The 23,466-nt window shown below is 41.6% G+C and overlaps 2 protein-coding genes across 2 annotated transcripts in view; both read right to left on the bottom strand.

Moving 5' to 3' along the window:
• Positions 1 to 1,544: 1,544 nt before the first annotated feature.
• LOC121491085 (myomegalin-like) lies at positions 1,545 to 4,718 on the bottom strand. Its single transcript, XM_041755501.1, has 3 exons — positions 4,605 to 4,718; positions 3,167 to 3,298; positions 1,545 to 1,796 (listed from the first exon to the last, which is right to left on the bottom strand). The coding sequence occupies exons 1-3, from the start codon at positions 4,681 to 4,683 to the stop codon at positions 1,705 to 1,707; spliced, it is 303 nt and encodes a 100-aa protein (XP_041611435.1). The 5' UTR covers positions 4,684 to 4,718; the 3' UTR covers positions 1,545 to 1,704.
• Positions 4,719 to 4,732: 14 nt separating this feature from the next.
• LOC121491822 (serine/arginine repetitive matrix protein 1-like) overlaps positions 4,733 to 23,466 on the bottom strand; it is a 36,479-nt gene continuing 17,745 nt past the window's right edge. Inside the window, exons 5-7 of the mRNA XM_041756971.1 lie at positions 12,349 to 12,584; positions 11,187 to 11,238; positions 4,733 to 4,838 (exon numbers count right to left, since the gene is read on the bottom strand). Coding sequence (XP_041612905.1) covers positions 4,814 to 4,838; positions 11,187 to 11,238; positions 12,349 to 12,584 — 313 coding nt within the window. The 3' untranslated portion in view covers positions 4,733 to 4,813. The remainder of the gene's footprint in view (positions 4,839 to 11,186; positions 11,239 to 12,348; positions 12,585 to 23,466) is intronic.

Genomic DNA, 23,466 nt, shown 5'->3' with positions numbered 1-23,466 from the left:
TGTGGTGAATTATTCATATTGAATTGCAAATTCAAAGAAGCAGCCTAGATGCTGCCGGGGCTTCTCCCGCCTTTTTTTCCTATGCAGCTTCAGATTATTCAGGTCAAGGAGGAGACCAACTGCAAAAGGTGACTGACACCATCAAGACCAACCCTGAGGGATCCCTGGGTGGCGCAGCGGTTTGAAAGCGCCTGCCTTTGGCCCAGGGCGCGATCCTGGAGACCCAGGATCAAATCCCACGTTGGGCTCCTGGTGCATGGAGCCTGCTTCTCCCTCTGCCTGTGTCTCTGGCTCTGTCTCTCCTTCTATCTCTCAAGAATAAATAAATAAAATCTTTAAAAAAAAAAAAAAAAGACCAACCCTGATAACAGAAGAGCCATCCTGTGTGGTTGGAATCCAAAGGATCTTCCTCTTTTTTAATTATTTTTTATTTATGATAGTCACACATGGGGCAGGGCGGGGGGTGGGAGAGACAGAGACATAGGCAGAGGGAGAAGCAGGCTCCATGCTCCGGGAGCCCAACGTGGGATTCGATCCCAGGTCTCCAGGATTGCGCCCTGGGCCAAAGGCAGGCGCCAAACCGCTGCACCACCCAGGGATCCCCAAAGGCTCTTCCTCTTAAGGCCCTATGTCCCTGCCATGGCCTTTGCCAGTTCTATGAATGATGAGCTGTCCTGCCAATTGTACCACAGGTCACAAGACATAGGCCTGGGTGTGCCCCTCAACATTACCAGCTACACAGGCCTTGCTCGCCTACATGACTGCACACATCACAGGCCTGAAGCCAGGTAACTTTGTAGGTACTTTGGGAGATGCACATATTTACCTAAATCACGTTGAGCTGCTGAAAATGCTCAAAATGCTTCTAAAAGTTGGGACAATTGATGACTTCAAGGCCGAAGACTTTCAGATTGAGGGGTACAATCCTCACTCTACTATTTTTTTTCTCACTCTACTATTAAAATGGAAATGGCTATTTAATAAAGTGTTTTAAGGAGGTGTTTGAAGGGTATTCAGTCTATAGGAGTTGGATAGAATGCCCAAGTGAAAGCTCATTTGCCCTAGAGGAAGAAGTAATTAGGTCAAAAAGCTTGGGGACCAGCAGTTATTATTCATTAATTTTTAAGTATGTTGCCACTGGCAAACAATCTTGATGGCTCTCTTAGTAACAAAAGGCCCTGAGTTTGGGTAACTCACCAAGGATATGTGAAGATGCCAAGATTGGGAATACAGTCAGGAGAGTGAAAATTTATATACTCTTAAAAATGTGTACATGCATTTCAAGCTCATATTTTTATGAAGAAGTGAGTGCATTTCAAGAATTACATATAAGCTATTCCCCCAAACTTGAGCGAACTGAATAACACAGGCAGTCATAATAATGTATTTATGATCTGTGATCATAAATATTTAAATTTATATTTGTATTAAAGAAATGTTCTGCAAAAAAAAAAAGAAATAGCTAATAGAGAAAATTCATTTTTCTTTTAAACTTTTCTATGAATTTCTGGCCATTATGAGTTTTATTCTTTCCTCACAAATTTTCCTCTTTATAGGCATTCAATACATGTAAACAATTTTTAAATAAGAATTTATTAATTTGATTCATTCATTTAAAGATACCTCCAAGTTCACACCCAAGAATGCTGTTCGATAGGGCTGGAAAGTTCTGGAGACCATTCTTCTAGATATCCAGACATCATGTCACAAGACGTCTTGAGCAGAGCGGGAAGGGTGACTCTGAGCATATGAATGAGGGGTTGCAAGGGAGACACCTGAAACGGACTGTCTGGTGCCTGAGGAGGGAGAGACAGAGACCATGAGACTCTTCACTGACTGCTCCAAGCAGAAACTGATGTTCCCTTCCTTCCTCATTCATATTCAGGGGAGGGAGAGAGCCCAAGCTAGTATCCAGTTCACAGCCAGTGACTCCCTGATTATCTGCAAAGATGGAGCAATGGACTAATACAGGAAATGTGAATTTCCCAGAATAATTTGCTCCTACACCCCTAGGGATCTGTAGATGGGACCTTATAAGCAGCAGCAGCCTTTTCGAAATTGGGAATAACTATTACAATTTTGGCCATGGTGGGTCTGGGCAGTTTTTGCACTTTCCACCTTCTTCTTTTTGCTTCTGCAACTGGCTACTGCTGTGGAAAGGAGGAACATGGAAGTGACTAAGTTGGGGTTTTGCCCTCTGTTAGTCTGAAAATTCCACTTTGCTTTCCCAAAAGCCCCTTCCTGTTGTAGAGCTGAGGTACCAACTCCAGGTTCTACCCATGGAAACCAGATGTGGATACTGTCATAGGGAATTTAAAAACCCAGCAAGTCATACATTCTGGAGACAGATGCTCTCAAAGATCTGCTTTCCTGGGCAGCCTGGGTGGCTCAGCGGTTTAGCGCTGGCTTTGGCCCAGGGTGTGATCCTGGAGACCCAAAATCGAGTCCCATGTTGGGCTCCCTGCATGGAGCCTGCTTCTCCCTCTGCCTGTGTCTCTGCCTTTCTCTCTGTATCTCTGTCTCTCATGAATAAATAAATAAAATCTTAAAAAAAAAAAAGATATGCTTTCCTGCAACCAGCAAAAACCTGGGGGCTTCATGCACTAGCACAATGGTGTGATGTAGCTGAGTGACACTATAATGGGCCACACACTCACGGGCAGTGGCTGAAGTTCTGGGATAGTCTTTCTCATGAATTAGCTATTACTGTGATGTCATAGGGGGTATCCCAGTGACAGCATCACATGGAAAGTATGGAACCAAGGGCCACTCACATCTGGGAAATGGTAGGTGGCATCCAGGGCACGTGGTAGTGGCAGGAAAGTGGATGTGATCTTCCCTCTGCTGATGTGGGCATCATGGAAGTCCTGGTTCTACCACTTGTAGTTAGGCCACAAACTAGGCACTGCACCAGGTAGTGTAGGGAGTTACAAGAGTGGGCATTAATCATGTCAGATAGCCCTGAGCATGAGCCCTAGCCCACCCTGGGGCGAGATGCTTAGTGTTTTCATTTATAAAGTGGGAACAATATTGCCTGTCCTGTTTCCCTCTCTGGGAAAATTGTAAGGAAGACTAGGCTATTGCATGCACATTGAGTGCCTTTTAACTGTGAACCTAAATGCTCTTTGAGGCTCTAGATGTGGACAGAAGTTTCCACCCTTCCTACTTTTTCCTTGTTCGGTGTTGCTGAGCACATGTTCCAGCCTCTTCTGCAGGCGATCATTGATGCAGATGGACTCCTCCAGGCGCTGGCGCAGGTTCTGGATCTCGACAAGATTCTTTTCCAGTAGGTCAGCCCCTGTTGCATCCCACCAAGACATGGGAGAAGTAAGAGGTGAGGAAGGCCAGTCACTTGTGGGTAGCTATGGAGCCTGCCCAGGACTTCTCTTCGAGATCCCTGTCCATCTCACCTGGGCACTAGTAAGCACCAGGAAACTTGTTTAAAGAGTGCTTGGGCTTTCAAACACAAGATGGCCCTCTGTAAGGAAAGCTCACAGGGCCTCTTCCCAGATAGAGGCTGAGTCCATCTGACGGGGATGGACACTGGCTGGAAAACAAGGATGAGAAACTGCTACAAGCCTATAGGTAGGACTGGCCTACCCATGAAAAAGCTGGTCCCACCTCCTTTTGGTAGCAATCCAGAGGGCCTCCTTCCCTACCTCATACCTAGGCTACCTGATGATCCATGGCTTAAAAACCTTTAACATCCACCCACTAATAGAGAGGCTAAGGTAATGCATATGAAATTAAATCAGGCAGTGAATAGTGGGTGATACTGTGTTTTCCTTTAACTGCTTTTGGTGAAGAGTGACAAGAAAGGGCCTGGGAAGGTATCAGGACCTGAAGAAGGAACAGGAGATGAGGGAACCCCTCTGAGGAAAGGATATGCAAAGGGAAGGGGAAAGAGACAAGAATAGGCTTCATCCACCAGGACATCTTGCTTAGGGCCAGGTTTTCTCTCAGAATTTAATATGTCTTATTGTTACACTGTCTGGTCCTAGAAACTGAGCTGCTCAAGACATTCGTCTTGTTGGCTGCACCTCTAGTCCCTGGGTGCCAGGATGCCTGGCTCTAAACTCAACAGCAAAGCTTGAGAGGTCAGACTGACTTATGGTTGCACACAAAGGGTGTGTGTGTACCTGAGAAATACTCTCCCATCCTGCAATAAATAGCTCTTGACCTAAGGAAGACCTCTTCTATGGAAACCTGAACTGGGAATTCTAAGAACAGTCTCAAACTAGGCCTAAGAAGATTGTAGCACAGAGAAAAGGGAGCACATAAATGTGAAGCAACTCATCCTCTCTGCAGAGTACCTCAGAACACCCCTGACTTCCTTTATTCTTCTGCTCAGAGTGAATTGCTGGGAGAGGCACTTAGAAAGGACCAGCCCTGGGCTGGAATCTCATTCTCTGGCTGAGCTACAGGATACCACCCCCTTCATCTTACCCATTTCTGTGAGCCAGGATCTAACAGGGGAATAAAAAATCCTTGGGCCAGAAAGAATGTGTTCCAGACACATTGAACACATTTCTTTGTGTGAACACAAAGAATGTGTTCACTCCCCTCAATGGGCTCTATTTTACTAACTGCTCCTTTGTGTTTACCAGAGGGCTTGGAGTTGGGCTGGTATGAAGAGGAGAAGGAGGACAGGTGCCCAGATGCATTCATTTTCTGAGGCCTCATCTTGTCCCATAGGCCACTGCTGCCATGGTGCCCTGGGCCTGGTGTCCCACTTAGTTGTGTGGTGCCACTCAGAGGATAGAAGGGTTGGGTAGATCTGGCATCTGAATGGTTGCTGAGCAGTGAAGCTGAATCAGCAGGAGTGGCTGGGCTGACATCTGTCCAAAAAAGAACATGAGGGAGAAACCAATGGGAAGTCAGAAATAAAGTGGCTTGTTTTTGTTTGTTTTTTTTTTTTTTTTTTTAGAAATGAAGTGTTTTAAAGATAATTATATTGGGTTGAAAAGTGTCTTCCAAAAAGTCATGTCTACCTGGAACCTTAGAATGTAACCTTATTTGAAAATGGGGTCTTTGCAGATGTAATGTGTTAAGATGAGATGGTACTGGATTAGGGTGGACCTTCATCCAATATGATTGATGTCCTTATATAAGACTGGGAAAGGAGACACAGATAAAAAGACACATGGGGGAGAAGACCACATTACAAGGGAGTCAGGAGGCAGACGCTGGAGTGATACATCTACAAACCAAGGAAGGCTCTCAGCGACCACCAGAAACTAGGAAGAGGCAAGGAAAATGGAGCATGGCCCTGCTGATACCTTGATTTCAGACTTCTAGCCTCCAGAACTTGGACAGACAAATGTCTGTGGTTTTAAAACACACAGTCTGTGACATTTTGTTACAGCAGCCTTAAAAAAACCAAAGTAATCCATGGAATGAAGACTAGAGCAGATGTCAGAGACCTCAAGCACAGGCAGTGATTTCTCTGACATGAGCCACAGTGACATCTTTCAAGATAAGTCTCTTCTGACAAGGGAAACAAAATCAAAATAAACTTTCAGGACTACATCAAAATAAAAAGCTTCTGTGTAGCAAAGGAAACCTTCAACAAAACAAAAAGACAACATACTGAATGAGAATATTTTGCAAATAATGTATCCAATAAGGGGTTAATATTAAAATATGTTTAAAAACTTACATAACTCAACACTAAAAAGCTCCAAATAATCCAATTAAAAAACGGGCAGGGGACATGAATAGATGCTTTTTCAAAGAAGACATGCAGATGGCCAACAGACACTTGAAAAGATGCTTGACATCACTCATCATCAGGGAAATGCAAATCAAAACCACTGTGAGATACCTCCTCACACCTTTAAGAATATCTAGAATAAAAAACACTAGAAATAAGTGTTGGCAAGTGGGAATGTGGAGAAAAAGGAATCCTCGTGTACTGTTGGTAGGAATGCAAGCTGGTGTAGCCACTGTGGAAAACAGTACAGAGGTTCCTTAAAAAGTTAAAAATAGAACTAATATGATCTAGTAATTCTACTTCTGGGTATTTACCAAAAGAAAACAAAAACACAAATTTGAAAAGATACATACATCTGTATGTTTACTGAAGTATTGTTTACAATAGCCAAGACATGGAAGCAGCCCACGTGTGCACCCATAGATGAATGGATAAAGAAGATGTCGTATTTATATACAATGAAACATTACTCAGCCATATAAAAAAGAACAAAATCTTGCCATTTGTGACAACATGGATGGAGTTACAGGATATAATGCTAAGTGAAATAAGTCAGAGAAAGACAAATACTACATGATTCCACTCATATGTGGAATTTAAGAAACAAACGAACAAAGAAAAGAAGAGGTAGATAAAAAAATCAGACTCAAAGATAGAAAACAAACTGGTGGTTTCCAGAGGGGAGGTGAGTGGGGGAATGGGTGAAATAGGTGAAGGAGATTAAGAGCACACTTACAATGATGAGCACTGAGAAATGTATAGAATTGCTTTTGTTTTTGTTTTTTTTTTAGAGAGTGTGAGAGCATGAGGGAGCAGCAGAGGGAGGGGGAGAGAGAGAGAATATTAAGCACGCTTCATGCCAAGTGTGGAGCCTGATGTGGGGCTAAATCTAACAAACCTGAGATCATGACCTGAGCTGAAACCAAAAGTCAGACACTCAACCAACTGAGCTACCCAGTCGCCCCACGGAATTGTTGAATCACTGATCGTACACCTGAAACTAACATAACCCTGTATGCTAACTATACTTGCAGTTTTTTAAAAAAGGAAAAACAAAAAAGTAGTGGTTGCATGTAGTATCTGAGGGTCACAGTGCACATCCAGAAGGGCAAGGGCCCCTCTCCTGGCTCCCTCTATGATTCCCAATGCTGGAACAATCCCAAGGAAGTACTTGCAGAAATGTCTTCTCCAGTAGCAGAACTCACTGCCAATCTTAGAAATAGTGAGATTAAGGAAATGAAGCATTTTGTGGGTTGTGAACAGGTAATACACTCACTCACCAGTCTATGCCCTTGCCAGCAACACAGTGACTAATCCTTCATGAGACTGTTCTACATTGGGAGTTGGAGGAGGAAAAAAAAAAAAGGAAGATAGCCTCCATTAATAGCCAATGTGTGGAGAACTTAGGCTGACATTCCTGGTGCCTCCCACTCCCCCTGCCTCCTACTCTGGATGCCTGCTGAGGCTGAGGGATCTCTAAGGAAGGCAAGTGGTGATTTGGATCCCACCCAGCATGGCTCATGAGACTGTAAAAATAATTCTTAAATATAGTTTAGCTTGTCTGGCTCCTGTCCAAAGAATGACTGGGTTATTTCTGCATGGGGGATTGTAGAACCAAAAATATATGGCATCGGCAGCCCCGGTGGCTCAGCAGTTTAGTGCCTGCCTTCAGCCCAGGGTGTGATCCTGGAGACCCAGGATCGAGTCCCAGGTCGGGCTCCCTGCATGGAGCCTGCTTCTCCCTCTGCCTGTGAGTCTGCCTCCCTCTCTCTCTCTCTCTGTCATGAATAAATAAATAAAATCTTTTTAAAAAATGGCATCAATGATGCTGTGAGAACCTGGCCATACCCTTTGCTGTCTCCCTTTGCAAGAAAAACCCACCTGGGTAGGAGGGCCACAATTCAGCTAAAAGTGTGAGTCAGCTCTTTTTCAAAGATTATTTTTTTTTTTAAATTTATTTATGATAGTCACAGAGAGAGAGAGGCAGAGACACAGGCAGAGGAAGAAGCAGGCTCCATGCACCGGGAGCCCGATGTGGGATTCGATCCCGGGTCTCCAGGATCGCGCCCTGGGCCAAAGGCAGGCGCCAAACCGCTGCGCCACCCAGGGATCCCTTTTTCAAAGATTATTAACAAGGACGGCAGAGTAGGCAAGTTTCTCCTCTGAGCAGGTGGGAGTGAAGTCCTTATTTCCCTTCAACCAAGTTCAAGTTCCTCTAAGGAGCTGTGCACTTCAATCAATATCCAGTAGGTCTTCTCCTTTCATTATGGATGATATTACAGAATACCAGATGGAATTAGTATCGATGTGAAATGAGGAGTAAGGTAAACTACATGAATCCTTCAGCACAATGCCCAACAATGTAGGAACTCAATCAAAAGGGGATTCCCAACCCCTTCCAAACCTCCTTTATCCCCTCTCCAGAACATCAGCTTACTCTCAACCAAGGCCATAGGAAGTCCCAAGTCCAATCAGTAACAATGATCAGCATTTTCATGTCCCGGTCTCCCCTGGCCACACAGCACAGAAAACATGCCCTAGACTGTACACAGAAAAAGCAACAGAGAACAGCCTCTGGCAAGAATAATTCTGCCTTGCAGGGCAGCTGCCACACTAGTCACATTTTTGTTAACTACTCTAGAAGTTCAGAAAACAAAGGAGGAGCAGTGATAAGCCATTGTCCCTCTGAGAAGATAATGACTTTAGATGGAAAAAAGAAGAGTTTCAGTCTCCCTCAGAAAAGAGAGAAGTGGCAGAAAATAAGGCTGATGCCACCCCAGAGGCCACATCTCGTGTGACCGTTCCTACAAGTCATGGCAGGAATTGCAGGTGAGGGGAAGGTGTGTTTTCCCTTCTGCAGTCTCTGGGGTAGCAATGAGGTGGAATCAAGACTTTGGGCACCTGAGTTCAAAGATATATGTAAAACCCCCATTGGCCCCTCAGAAGAGGTCATGTAAATATCAAGGGCACTGCACTTATATATGAATTCTTGGATAAAATTGCAGTGTGTATAGGGTCTTGTCTCATGTGCAGAGGCTAGACCTTTGTCACAAAGAGTGGAGTGAGGAAAACACCAGCTCCAGAAAACCAACAAAAGAGGTGTAGGAAGAGATGACTCCCACCCTGCTTAGTCCCTAATTGCTTGGGCCACAGTGCAGTGGACAGTCTGAGCTTTCCAGTCAGTGGGGTGAGCGAATGTCACCCTGGCGTGGGTGCTCTTCAGTAAGTTCCCTGACTTCATTGAGCCTCAGTGGTCCTTAGCTGTGTTGTAAGATTGGGACACCACCACCTACTTGAGAGGATGGTTGTTGATTAAATGAAGCAAGATACGTAGTCAATACGTAGTCAATACTGTGAACATAGTAGATGCTCAATAAATGTGAATTTCCTTTTTCTTTGGTTGCTATAATCCTAGGGGAAACATTATGCTGCTCTGATCCTCAGGGTGAAATGAGAAACAGGAATAGTACCAGGTCAAACCCATTATGGCTCATTCATTGCCTAAAACAGCCAATTTGGGAAAAAAAATACCAGATATAGCCAGACACTAAGGATGGTTTCTCAGTTTTGCCAGAATTTGAGATTGATATAGTTCTCTAAAGATAGAAACACTTTTCTTGGGAGGCAAATTAAAGAGAAAACTGAGCAGGAGAAAATTAAGGTTTGATTTTAAATGTACTCTCCTCCTCCAACTCTCACCAAAGCTACCCAAGGGCCCTTCTTGGCGGCTTCTCGGGGATTCAGCCTGAACCCAAGACACATCCCAGTTAATGTGGGTTTAGAGGACATTATAGCTGAATTACTAGAATGACGGATGAGATCTGTAAATCCACAAATGATTACGGATATTTTGTGGTAAACAGAAAATAGGAAACGTGACTGTTTACCCAAGGATTCCAAGATCAGAGGCCCAATCTCAGTGATGTTCATGTTCATGTTCATGCCAGTGATCTGAAAGATGATGTGATCAGGTTACAGTGATGAGGGAGTGTTTGCCCCTTCCCCTTCCCAACTCATGACTCCTCCTCTCAAGTCCAACACCATGTATGTGCCAGAGGGGGGCTGGTGGCTGATGCTCTGTAGGACTAGGAAAGAGAGCTGACACCCTCGGAGGCTATGCTTGGCACTGAGTCCCAGACCTGTGCTCTACCAGGGACCTCACAGTGGATCTGCAGGGCCTGGGTGCATAGACATCTCATGCTGTGTAGACCAAGGAGCAAATACCTTGCACCTGGACCCTGTCTGGGTACTCACTGGCCACATCCACTGAAGGGTGTACTTCTTGCTCTTCATGAAGCAGAGAAGTACTGCTGGAGGAGAAATGGGCAGCAGACTGGGCCTGGTCTCTGGAGTGGATCTGGGGCAAAGTCTGGGGCTGGGCCTCCTGCCTGGTCTTTAGGACTTCTGTCACTTTACCCTTCTTTTGCATCTCCCTTAGGATACTGGAGGGGTAAGAAAGACAATGGAGGGGATCCCTGGGTGGCTCAGTGGTTTGGTGCCTGCCTTTGGCCCAGGGCGCGATCCTGGAGTCCCGGGATCGAGTCCCGCGTCGGGCTCCCGGCATGGAGCCTGGTTCTCCCTCCTCCTGTGTCTCTGCCTCTTTCTCTCTCTCTCTGTGTCTATCATAAATAAAAATAAATAAATCTTAAAAAAAAAAAAGAAAGAAAGACAATGGAAAAATAAAGGTCACTTGATACAGCTGTAGTGATCTGGAAGCTCACAGGATGAGCCCTGGAAGTCAAAGAGACTGTTCCTTTGGAGGAGAAGCCAAACAGCTTATTTCTGTTTGGGGGTGGAGAGTGAGGGACAGGGGAGAACAAGAGTTGCCCAGTGCCTTGGCCACATAATCCGGAGGAAGGGAGAAGACCCACTCGGCCCTTTAAATAATACTCCTGGCTCCTTCACAAGACAACCAGAGGTCCATAAGAGTTCAACACACTCTGTGAACATGATGCGTTCAGTAGTATTTGCAGTGGCCCACTTAAAACTGTTTCCCGAGGTGATATGGCCTCCCAGGCATCTTGTAGTTTCTAGACCTCCTTCTGTAAGTATTGTCATACAGTATAATTTTTTTTCTTTTTTTGCAAGGACAATTTGTAACTATTTAACATCTGCCAGCACCTCTTGGGTCACCATTGAAGAAACTAGATATAATCTCAGTCTTTAAAGATGTAAGGGAAATCAGAGGGGGTCCCTGGTGGTACAGGAGACTCTTAAGAGTGGATAGTTAGGTTAGAGCAGCTTTGTGTTGCTAAATCGGTGAACTAATATGAGAATGGGACCAAAATAATAATAAATTTTTAAAAATAGGAAACGAGATCACTTCATCACTAGGGATACATAATAATTGGATGTTATAATCAGCCATTTGCTTTTATTGGGTGAGATCTCCCTCTTCTTTGAGCTTCTGGCCCTTGCTTCTAAATCCTTCACCAGATTATATGTTTCACAGCCCCTGAAAATTGGGAGTTACCTGAGGGTCCTCAGCATCTGTCCTGCTTCATTCTTCTCATGTGTACAGGCATCTAAAAGCCAGATTCAAAAAGGACTAGTCATAATTTAAGCAGGTCTCATTTCTCAGATTACAAGCAAACACTGAATTTTCTCTGGGATCAGATGTGACTACTTGATTTTCCAGTCCAGGATACTCTGAATTTCCTCAGGAGAGGAAATTGGGTTGAGACTTTGGAGAACTTGCCCAGCAGGCTTTCCTGAGCCCACCACAAAGGTCATCATCTTTACTTGCTCTGTCCTGGGTCAAAGTCAAAAGCTAAAAATGTCTCTTTTCCTACAGGCCAGGAGACACTTGTCCAGAGGCCTCTGGGCCACTCCAACCAGAGCCTCCAAGTCCTGCCACAAAGGTGGTTCCCAGTACTACATCTGTATGCCCTGTCACAGCTTTCATGCAGAACCTACTCCTGTCTCTGTGGAGGTGACAGACATTCCTGACCTACCTCTGCATCTGCCATCAGATGCCCACACAGTGGCCTCCAGCCTGCCCTTACTACGTGCCCTCAGGCGCTCTAGGGAATATTCTATTAAAAAGGCACGTGAAATAACTAACGTTCCACCACCAGGAATAGTATATACGGTGTCTGAACCATGCCCAAATCAGCATGATTCTTTTATCTTTTTTTTTTTTTTTCAATGAGCCAATGAATGCTGCTGATTTGAACCTTAGAACAATCATGCTGGTATCATTCGACCTAAATTTTTAGGCGAGGAAACAGAAATCAAGAGAAGTATGAACGTGTCCAGAACTAATAAATGAACACATACAGGCTAAAGCCGGGGTCTTTAGATCCTAATTCAGGGCTCTATTCACAGCAACTAGCTACCTCCCCTCTACCTATCTTTCTGCCAGTTAGTTTCAGATTAATGCTATCACCGCCCAGAGTTGCCTTTTGTCCTAGTGGCCATATTCCATGAGAGATAAAGGAGCTGGTCATCATCCTGGCATCCCCATTCCTGCATGCTTCTCCTCATTGTTCCTCACCAGCCAGTCCTGACTGGTTCCAGGATGGTGTCTACGAAGTGGAACATCAGATTGAAAAGTCACTTGTAGATGTGGGCTTGTCTGAACCTTGGTCCTTGTGAGGGACTGAAGGTCCTCCTGAGCCCTGGGGCCAGCTTACCTGTGCCGAATTTGCTGGCAAGGCTCTCTGCCAGCTGGGTCCCCTTGGTCAGGTGCTCACGGAAGTGCTGCTCCATGTAGTGGTCAACTTTATTGCTGCTAAGGAGTTCCTCAAAGGTTTTCATGGTATTCCTGACATGCTGGATGAGAAGGGATGAGAAAGCTCTCCCCATCCTCATCTTTTGCCTCAGGTGGGTCAACTCCCGAGCCTGATCCTGGATCAAGGAGTGGTATTTCCTAAAGTGGGAAAGAAACAGTAAGGAGGGGAAAGAGGGGCTGATTCAGCAGAAGGCACTTAGAGAATTTCACCCCAAAAACCCCTACACTGAATTATATAGTACATGTTTAGTGACCTGAATGTGGTAAACGGATTGAAGGAAAACAAAGTTTTCTTCTGTTTGAAAAATCCCTTCTACAAGTGTCTTTCCCCAGCCCCATACTTCTGAAAATGGAACCAGCCTTTCTTCTCTAGTTCTGTTTTAAAATCTGCTCTCATGGGATGCCTGGGTGGCTCAGTGGTTGAGCATCTGCCTTTGGCTCAGGGTGTAATCCCAAGGTCCTGGGATCGAGTTGCACATGGGGCTCCCTGCAAGAGGCCTGCTTCTCCCTCTGCCTATGTCTCTGCCTCTCTCTGTGTCTCTCATGAATAAATAAATAAAATCTTTAAAAAATAAAATAAAATAAAATCTGCTCCCCGTTGCCTGGGTGGCTCAGCAGTTGAGCGTCTGCCTTCGGCTCAGGGTGTGATCCCGAAGTCCCAGATTCGAGTCCCACATTGGGCTCCTTGTTCCTTGTGTGGAGCCTGCTTCTCCCTTTGCATGTGTCTCTGCCCCTCTCTCTGTGTCTCTCATGAATAAACAAATAAAATCTTTAAAAAGAAAATCTGCTCCCAGTCACTCTCTTTAGTTTATAAACCATCTCAATACAGTAAACAAAGCCAGGCGTTAATTGGAAAGTTGAAAGGAAAACATATGAGAAAAGAGATCACTTGTTGTAGGCAGCAGGATTTTTCTCTCACCAGGATGGACCTTTTTCTTATAGATAGCCAAGGCTCCCTTGGCAGGGCATCTTCCAGTTCAATTTAACCACTGTATTCTGCTGCTTCTGTATGCTCCAGGGTAACGAACCAACAGTGTTTCACTCATAGAGCTCAAAAGAATGACCCAAAAAATGATCTCCAAAAAAATGATGTGAACTAATTTAGTATCCCATAATATCCTGGCGAACATGACTACTATTTGTTATGGAGGAGAGTAGAAGGGAAGGTTTTGGTTCATCTTGTTTCTGAGAGATGGAATGCAGCTGAATGGATGAAGCAGGAAGCAGCAGGCCTGGACTGTAACCCCAATGCGCTTTACCCTCCCACTGCAAACCCAGGAAGTCACTTTACTACTTTGCGCCTCAGTTTCTTCATCTGCTAAGTGAGGGTAAAATAACTACTTTTCCCTTTTAGAAATATGGTCAGGATTGAACTTTATTTTAAATGTTGGGATGAGTACAGCAATGCCAGTAAAGTATTTATCTTATCAAAAAGAAAACAGATGATTATCACTCATTACTTCAACAATGGTGAATTTATCAGACCAACTTGACATCCTCTGATTTCACCAGTTTCTCTTGGAGACTTTGCCAGTGTTGTCCGTATTGTGCCAGCACAGGTGCTAGTTGTTTCCCGAGAAGCTGAAATTTGCCTGAGGCCCAGAGTCACTGGTCTAGAACAGGTAATCCAGGCATCAGAAGAGCCAGTATGGGGATCAGGACAGGTCATCCTCAAGGCAGCATCAAACCCTACTTGGACTTTTTAAACCATGCTATACTTTATTCACATTTCTGACCAACATTTCTCATATCATCAGGCAGCTGCTTCCTAGACTAAGAGCTCTTTCAGAGCCAGGAGTGTTTTAGTTGTCCTATGTACACAGCCAAACACAAAGGAGGCTCTCAGTAAACACTTTTTTCCAACTATGGGAAACAGAAGTCCTTTCAAACCTCTACTCATCCTTCACTCTGTTCCTGTCCTAAATGTCCCAAATGTTCCTGTCCCTAAATGTCAGGGATACTATGCATTTTCCACTGATGCAGAAAACCCTTGCCCCTAAGAAAGATTCTGTACTCTCTTGGGGAGTTCTATGAAATGGGACTTCCTCAGACTTGCAGGATATTGTCAATCCTGAGTCCCTAACATTTCCTAGGTAGCTTCTCCACTCTAAGCACAACACTCAAGAACCTCTTCCTTGGAAAACAAATATGAGGAAACCTTTACTGAAATTAAATGGGCTTTACAGAATCCTCTTGCATTTGGACTTCCTACATTACATTGTTTGGTCAGGAATGTAATAATCAAGTATTGGGAGCCCTTACTCAAGAAGATGAAGAAAAAATAAGTCCTACGGCCTTTTATGGCTTACAATTGCGTTCAAAGACCAGGACATACCCAAACTGTTTAAAGGTATAGCTGCAGCTGTTAAAATGACAGACTTCTCCTTAAAACTGTTCAGGGAAATAAATTAAATTTATAGGTCCCTCATGCTGTAGAAAGTTTGCCAAACACTGAGTATACACAGCATTTCTCAGCTAGTAGACAACATTTTGTGAGATTCTACTCTTGTCTCCTCAGTGTTCTTCCTTGCAACTCTCTCTCTTTTTAAAATTTAAATATTTATTTTAGAGAATGAGCACAGGGAGTGGCAGAGGGAGAAGGAGAAGCAAGCTCCCCAATGAGCAGGGAGCCTGATTCCTGCAACTCTTTAAATGCTGCTACCCTCCTATCCTTAGCCAACAAAGGAGAGACTCATAACTGTTGACTTGGTCTCCTCAAATCAAATTCCTAGATTAGATTTACGAGAAACCCTATTAGTCAATCCGGATTTAGTACTCTGCATTGTTGTCTCCTATTCCAAAAATTCTGAAGGAAAATATCAAGCTAAACATGCTGTCACTACATAACATGAGTTATTAGGAAGAGGAGACTTTTCTTTACTTAATTCAACCCAACCTGCAGAGTTGGTGGCTCTCACTGGAGCCTGTAAATTGACAAAAGAAAAAACCGCAACTATTTACACCAATAGCAGGTATGCCTTCTGAGTAGTTCATGACTTTGGTATGCTCTGGAAACAATCTTTTTTCCTTCCAAGTAATCTCTACACCTACCGTGGGGCTCAAACCCACAACCCTGAGATCAAGAGTCATATGCCCTAACACCGAGCCGGCCAGGTGCCCCTGGAAAGAAAGATTTTCAGCATCAAGTGGTACACCTATAAAATAAGAACTCTGGTTGCTGACCTCCTCTCTACATTATTATCACCCTCATAAGTTGCTGTCATAGAAATTGAGGCTCATACCCTCCTATCAGACCCTGAATGCCAGGGAAATGCAATGGCTAAATTCCATGCTAAGGCTCCTACTCAAGAGATTCCCAATGTACCAAAACTTAAAATAACTCCGTAAGATGGCCAAGGGATAGATACTAAACCTTTTGGTAAAGCCATTTTCCTGAATTTCCATAACCGATGGTCTACTGTAGATCCAATCAGATTACTTAAGACGATTTGTGTAATAGACAAAATACTGAATGCACCAGGAAGGATACAAATTTATCATAAAAAGAGAACTCTGAAGGGCACATATGACCGGCTGGTGCTTCCCAAATCCTTCAATTGCCACTCTTGCGAATGCTTCAAGTGACTACCCACCATGGAATTGGCTAAATGTCTTGAATTATGAAAAAATATCATGAGTAATTGTTCTAAACCAGCATGACAAATTTAAATCAATATTTAACCTGGGTAAAACCATTAAACTAACCCCAGGGGCTGCTCTCCTACTACCTGGACCATTTGAACATTTTCAATAATTTGAACAATTATACTTTTTCAATTGTCTCCTTCTATGGGCTACCAATATGTACTTGTAGTAGTATATCTTTTTTTCTAGATGGATAGAAGCATTCCTATGTGGGCAAGCTGATGACACTACAGTAGCAGAGAAATTATTAGAAAATGTTTTTCTATTCAGGAGAATCTCAAATGAAATTTCAAATGATAAATGACTTATTTTCCCTGGACAGGTTATTAAACAACTAAACAAGGTTATTCAAACATTATGGCACTATCATTGTCTCCATCATCCTCAGTCTTTAGGGGAGGTTGAATGTACCCATGATATTCTAAGATTAAAACTGGAAAAATTGACTGAAACCACAGGAGTACCTTGGCCTAAAGTGTTACCCTTAGCCCTTATGACAATGAAGTCAACACCTTTTGGGAAACATAAATTAAAAAAAAATTAAAAAAAAAAAACATAAATTAATACCTTATGAATTTATCACTAGGCAACCCATACCTTTGATGATAGAACCCCATGCATATTCTGCCCTTGTAAATTCTAATATGACCCAATACTTAATTTAAATTTTTTTTTATTTTTAAAAGATTTTACTTATTTATTTGAAAGAGCTCAAGCATGTAAGAGAGCACAAGCAGAGGGAGCTGCGGGCAGAGAGAGAGATAGAAGCAAGCTCCCTACTGAGCAGAGGACCAAACGTGGGGGCTCAATCCCAGGACCCTGGGATCATGATCCTAGCCAAAGGCAGACACTTAACCGACTGAACCAGCCGGGCGCTCCATGACCCAGTACTTTAAAGTATGGATGCTGTATTCAAAAACATATTCAACATGTCAAGGAAGCTTTTAGGAGCCCTCTGCCTGATGAAAAGTTTATACTTCATACACTGGAACCTGGAAACAGAGTGTTCTGAAAGAGATATCAATGAAAAATAACACTTATACCTTGATGAAAAGGGCTCTACCAGGTTCTGTTTTTTTCACACAGCAGTTAAACTATAGGGTATTGATTGAACTTTGGAACCATGCCTCCTGGTTCTCAATTTTTGGACTTGTTACCCTATGGCTAACTTAAAATTAAGGATTTCAAGGAAAAACAAACAAACAAAACTTCCCTTGAGGCACACAACAAGGCAAAGTAGATAGTTTATACCTAAGATCACAGAAAAAGATTCTGCTGGATCCCTTTTTCCAGGACTTATTTTTATAACAATTATTGTAATATTACTGCTTTACAAGCTAACACAAAACATTCACAATCATGTTCCTTATTCTGTTAGGGATTTTCTCTACCCACTAAGGCCTACCACTCAAGGCATACTCTACTAATCAAAATGATTGTTGATTATGTACCCACTTACATGTTCAGGAAGACTCTCAGTTAATATTAGAACTAGCTTCTATACATGCTTAGATGACAGGAAAATGGCTTTACAAAAATATTTGGTATCTATTTGTTGACTATGTTAACTAACACTTATGGCCAATTAATCTGGCACTGGGAGGAAGCTTGGAAGCTATAGGATGGCCCATAACCACTGCATATGTCATTGCTGGGAATCTGTCCCTTTGCATAGAAAACCTTCAATGATACTGGACCTAATTTAGGGCATGTTTTAGACTCACTCTATAATCACACACTTTGGTTTGACTCAGATGATGGAGACTGGGTTTCTGTATATAACAACACAGATTTTAAAATAGATAATGAAAATGATACTTTTGGTTATGCTATTAGGAAAATCACTGAATCTAAACTTAACTTAGCTTATTCTTCCAAAAAAGTAAATATTATCTTGGGCCACTTCTTGCATATGCCTCTGAAAATCATAGATGAAATTCAGATTGTCCCCCCAAATTGGCATGTTCCCCCAAATAAACCAAGGCCTTTAAACCAATCCTCAATCATTAGGAAAACTCAAATGATATAATCAATCACTGAAAATAATAAACAACCTCTGCATTCTCACTATATAAGCTATCTTATAACAATATACCTTTGAGCCTCATTTCACTGTCAGTTTGAGAGCTCCCAGGTGTAAACTATTTTTATGTGTACAATAAACTCTAATTAATATTTTAGTGATATAATGGTTTCAATCTTGCTATTTCTAGATTTTCTGACACTCAATTACCTCTAACTTTCTCATTCACACCCCAACTTTGGCTACCCAACACCCCCAGCACCTCTCCCCTTTTTCTCACTCTCTTTTCCGAGCCAAAAAGATGCTCCCCTCCATCTGCTCCTTCAGATCTGAGATCTCAGGATATAATGCTGGCACAGTGTTCCTTGCAAAATACACATACATGCATACATGCACACAGGACCATAGACATACACTAGGGGACAGGGCTTAGTCCTGGCTGCAATTACTAAGTTAATAGACCTTTTAATGTCCCAGTCCAAGAAGATGTAGAAAATACTAGTGCAGGAAGAGGCCTCATCCTATTTTATAGATGAAGACATTGAGACCCACAGAGAGCAAGAAATACATCTGAGATACATCAATAATATCTCAATAAACCTGGAATAGGGAGAAATACACCTGAGCTCCCATCATTAGTTGGTGGAAGAACCATTATTAAAAATGTTGGCTCTAGGGATCCTTGGGTGGCGCAGCAGTTTAGTGCCTGTCTTTGGCCCAGGGTACGATCCTGGAGACCTGGGATCGAATCCCACATCGGGCTCCCTGCATGGAGCCTGCTTCTGCCTATGTCTCTGCCTCTCTCTCTGCGTGTGACTATCGTGAATAAATAAATAAAATCTTAAAAAAAAAATGTTGGCTCCAAGCTCTCATTCTAATATTCTTTATCAGTACCATTAGTATCCTCTTGCTCTGAGTTTCAGGGGTCTCTGAGATAAACAAGGCTATTTTACTTTTAAAACAAGGCCTTTTACTGGAATACATTTATCATTCTGGATTCTATAAGGTCTATTATTTATCCTCAGCCAGTTTCCCAATAATAGATAATATTTATCACAATGACAGTTAAAATGTATTTAGGTAGGGGTGCCCGGGTGGCTCAGTCAATTAAGTATCTGACTCTTGATTTTGGCTCAGATCATGATCTCAGAGTCATGATATTGAGCCCTGCATTGGACTCCATGCTGAGTGTGGAATCTGCTTCAGATTTTCTCTCTCTTTCCGTCTGCCCTTCTCCTCATCCCCTACTCATACATGCTCTCTTTTCTCTCTAAAAATTTTTTTAAGGTAATTATATTTTTAAAATGTGGTTATTTGAAAAGATCAATAAAATCAATAAGCTTCTAGCCAGACTAAGAAAAAGAGAGAGAAGACACAGATTACTAATACCAGAAATAAAAGTGGGGATCACATAGAGCTGATGGACAATAAAAGGATGATAAAGAAATGCTATGAACAACTCTATACCCACAAATTTGATAGCCTAGATAAAATGGTCCAGTTACTTGAAAAACACAATCTGCCAAGGTACACGCAAGAAGAAATAAACAATCTGAATAGACCTACGCCTATTAGAAACACTGAATCAATAATTAATAACCTTCCCTGGGTGCCTCCAGGGCTCAGGCATCCAACTCTTGATTTCAGCTCAGGTCTTGATCTCAGTGTTGTGAGTTCAAGCCTTGCATTGGGCTCCATGCTGGGTATGGAGCCTATTTAAATAAATAAATAAATAAATAAATAAATAAATAAATAAATATTTAAGAAAATAATTAAGAACCTTCCAAAACAGCACCAGGCCCAAATGAGCTCACAGTAAATTCTACCAAACCTTTAAGAAAATAATTCTCTACAGTCTTTCTACAGAAGATAGAAGCAGAGGAGATACTTTCCAACTTATTCTGAGGTTAACATTATCCTAATATCAAAACCAGACAAAGAAAAAGAAAACCTTACAGAACAATATCTCTCATGAGCACAGATACAAAAATCTTCAGTAAAACATTAGTAAATTGAATCCAACAATGTATAAGATGAATTATACAACACACCAAGTGAGATTTTTTTCCAGATATACAGAGCTGATTTCAGTATTTGAAAATTAACTAATGTAATTGAGCACATCAACAGGCTACTGAAGAAAAAAAATCACATGATCACATGATCACTAAAACAAAACAAAACAAAAACAAACAAACAAACAAAAAAAAAAAACCTTTGGCAAACTAGAAATACAGGGGAAAATTTCCTCAACTTGATAAAGAATATTTACAAAAAACATACAGCTAGTATCATAATTAGTGGTAAGGAACTAGAAGTTTTCCACCCAAATCAGAAACAAGGTAAGAGTGTCCCCTCTCACTACTCCTTTTAAACCTTGTATTGGAAGTCCCAGATAATGCAATAAGACACACACACACACACACACAAAGGAACTATATAAGGTTTATAGATTGGAAAGGAAAAAATAAAACCATCTTCGTTTGCAAATGACACAACTGTCTACATAGAAAATCTGAAAGGATTGACAAAAAACTCTTGCAACTAGAAAGTGATTAAAGTCAGGTTGCAGAATACATGGTTAATGTACAAAAATCAGTTGCTTTTCTACATACCAGCAATGGAATTTAAAATTGAAAACAATATCATTTACATTAATATCTCCCAAATGGCATACTTATGTAAAAATCTAGCAAAATATGTACAAGATCTATATAAAGAAAACAAAACTATGATGAAAGGAAATCAAACGGAATTAAATAAATAAATATTTCATGTTGATGGATGGGAAGATTCAATATTATCAAGATGGCAGGTCTTCCCAACTTCATCCAAAGATTCAAAACAATTCCAATCAAAATCCCAGCAAGTTATTTTTATGGATACTGACAAACCAATTCTAAGGTTTATATGGAGAGGCAAAAGAAGCAGAATAACCCAAAAGAAGAACAAAGTCGAAGGACTGACACTACTGACTTCAAGACTTACTACAAAGCTATCAGTAATCCAGAAAGTGTGATATTGGTGAAAGAATTGAACAAAACCAATGGAACAGAATAGACAGCCCATTAAAACATGAAACAGACTCATAAAAATATAGTTGACTGATCTTTGACAAAGGAGCAAAGGCAACACAATGGAGGAAAAAACCGTCTTTCAACAAATGATGCTGGCAACCGAACATCCACATGCAAAAAAAAAAAAAAAAAAAAACCCACCAAAAAACAAAAAACCTAGACAAAACTTAGCTCAAAATACATCATAGACCTAAATGTAAAATATGTAATATAAACCTCCTAGAAGACAACAAAGCCGAAAGTCTAAATGATCCTGAGTTTGGTGACAACTCTTTAGATACAAATACCAAAAGCACAACCAATAAAAGAAATAATAATCTGGACTTGATTATAATTAAAAACTTTTACTCTGCAAAAGACATAGTCAAGAGAACAAAAGACAAATCACAGACATGGAGAAAATATTTGCAAAACACATATCTGATAAAGGACCATTATAAAAAATATACAAAGAACTCCACAAACTCAACAATTAGAAAATTAACGGGGTGCCTGGGTGGCTCAGTAGGTTAAGATTCTGCCTTCAGCTAGGTCATCATCTCAGGGCCCTGGGATCGAGCCCTGTCTTAGGCTCCCGGCGCAGCAGGGAGTCTGCTTCTCCTCCTTCGGCTCCTCCCCCAACCTGTTCTCTCTCTCTCTCTCAAGTAAATAAATAAAATCTTAAAAAAAAGAAAATGAACAATCAATCAAATAATGGGCAAAAGACTTAAGCAGATATCAAATAAGATACACAAATGGCAAATAAGTGTATGAAAAGATGCTCAGAATCATAGTTCATTATGGAATTGCAAATTAAAACAACAATGAGATACCACTACATATTAGAATGATAAAAATCTAGAACATTGATAACACCAAATACTACTGAGGATGTGGAGCAACAGATCCTCTCATTCATTGGTGGGAATGCAGAATGTTACAGCCACTTTGGAACATAATTTTGCCATTTCCTACCATACTAAATATACTCTTACCATACGATCCAGCAATTGTGCTCCTCACTATTTACTCAAATGAGCTGAAAATTTATGTCTGCATAAAAATCTGCATACAATGCTTATAGCAGCTTTATTCAAAATTGCCAAAACTTGGCAGCAACGAAGATGTCCTTCAGTAGGTGAATTTATAAATAAACTGGTACATCCAGAAAATGTAGTATTATTGAATACTAAAGAGAAAGGAGCAATCAAACTGAGAAGACATGAAGGAACCTTAAATGTATATTACTAAATGAGAGAAACTAATCTGAAAAAGCTACATAGTGTACCCTGACTATTGCAACTATATAAGGCAAAGTTATGCAGATAGTAAAAAGATCAGTGATTGCCAGGGATTAGAAGGAAAGGAGACATGAGTAGGAAGAGCACAGAGCAATTTTTTTAAGATTTTATTTATTTATTTGAGAGAGAAAGAGAGCAAGTGGAGGAGCAGAGGGAGAGGGAGAAGCAGACTCCCCACTGAACAGGGATTCCCAACTCGGGACTCGATCCCAGGATTCTGAGATCATGACTTGAGCTGAAGGCAGTCGCTCAACCAGCTGAGTCACCCAGGTGCCCCAGAGCATTTTTTAGGGCAATGAAGAGCCATTCCATATGTTACTATAATGGTGAATACCTATTATATATCATATGTCATATATATCATATATTTTTGTCAGAAGTACAAAAGAATGTACACCACTAAGAATGAATCCTAATGTAAACTATGAGCTTTGAGCGATAATGATGTTGATGTCCATTCAATTGATTGTAACAAATATATCACTCTGGTACAGCATGTTGACAGTGGAGGCAGAGGCTATGAATGTGCTGGGACAGGGGATTTATGGAAACTCTTTGTAGTTTCCACTCAATTTTGCTCTGATTTTAAAACTGCTCTAAAAATAAAGTCTTTTGTTTTTTGAGAGTAATCATGTGATTATAGATTTTTAACATGTATTTGACAAAGTGGGTATAGGCTTTGTGAATTAAGAGTTCAAGATTCTAATATCACTTTTGCCAAAGGCTGCCTTTGATCAAGGGACCATATCTTTGGGACTGAATGTTCTCTGGTCTGAAATGAGGAAATAAGATGAACTGACTCTAAGATTATTTTAGCTCTAACATTCTTCTCTGGGTCAGTGAAATTTAAGTGGTACTTCTTGACAGTGAACCCAATGGAGCATGAGCAGAACTTTTATCACCTTCAGAGCTGTGTTTCAACCCCTAAGCATGTTAGTTATGATTTAGTATGTCAGTAACTGGCATTCACAGGCAAATATACACTGGATTAACTC

The sequence above is a fragment of the Vulpes lagopus genome, chromosome 5 (assembly GCF_018345385.1).
Source record: "Vulpes lagopus strain Blue_001 chromosome 5, ASM1834538v1, whole genome shotgun sequence".
Lineage (NCBI taxonomy): Eukaryota > Metazoa > Chordata > Mammalia > Carnivora > Canidae > Vulpes > Vulpes lagopus.
The sequence above is the reverse complement of the archived record's forward strand: the minus strand, read 5'-3'. Positions and strand labels throughout refer to the sequence as shown.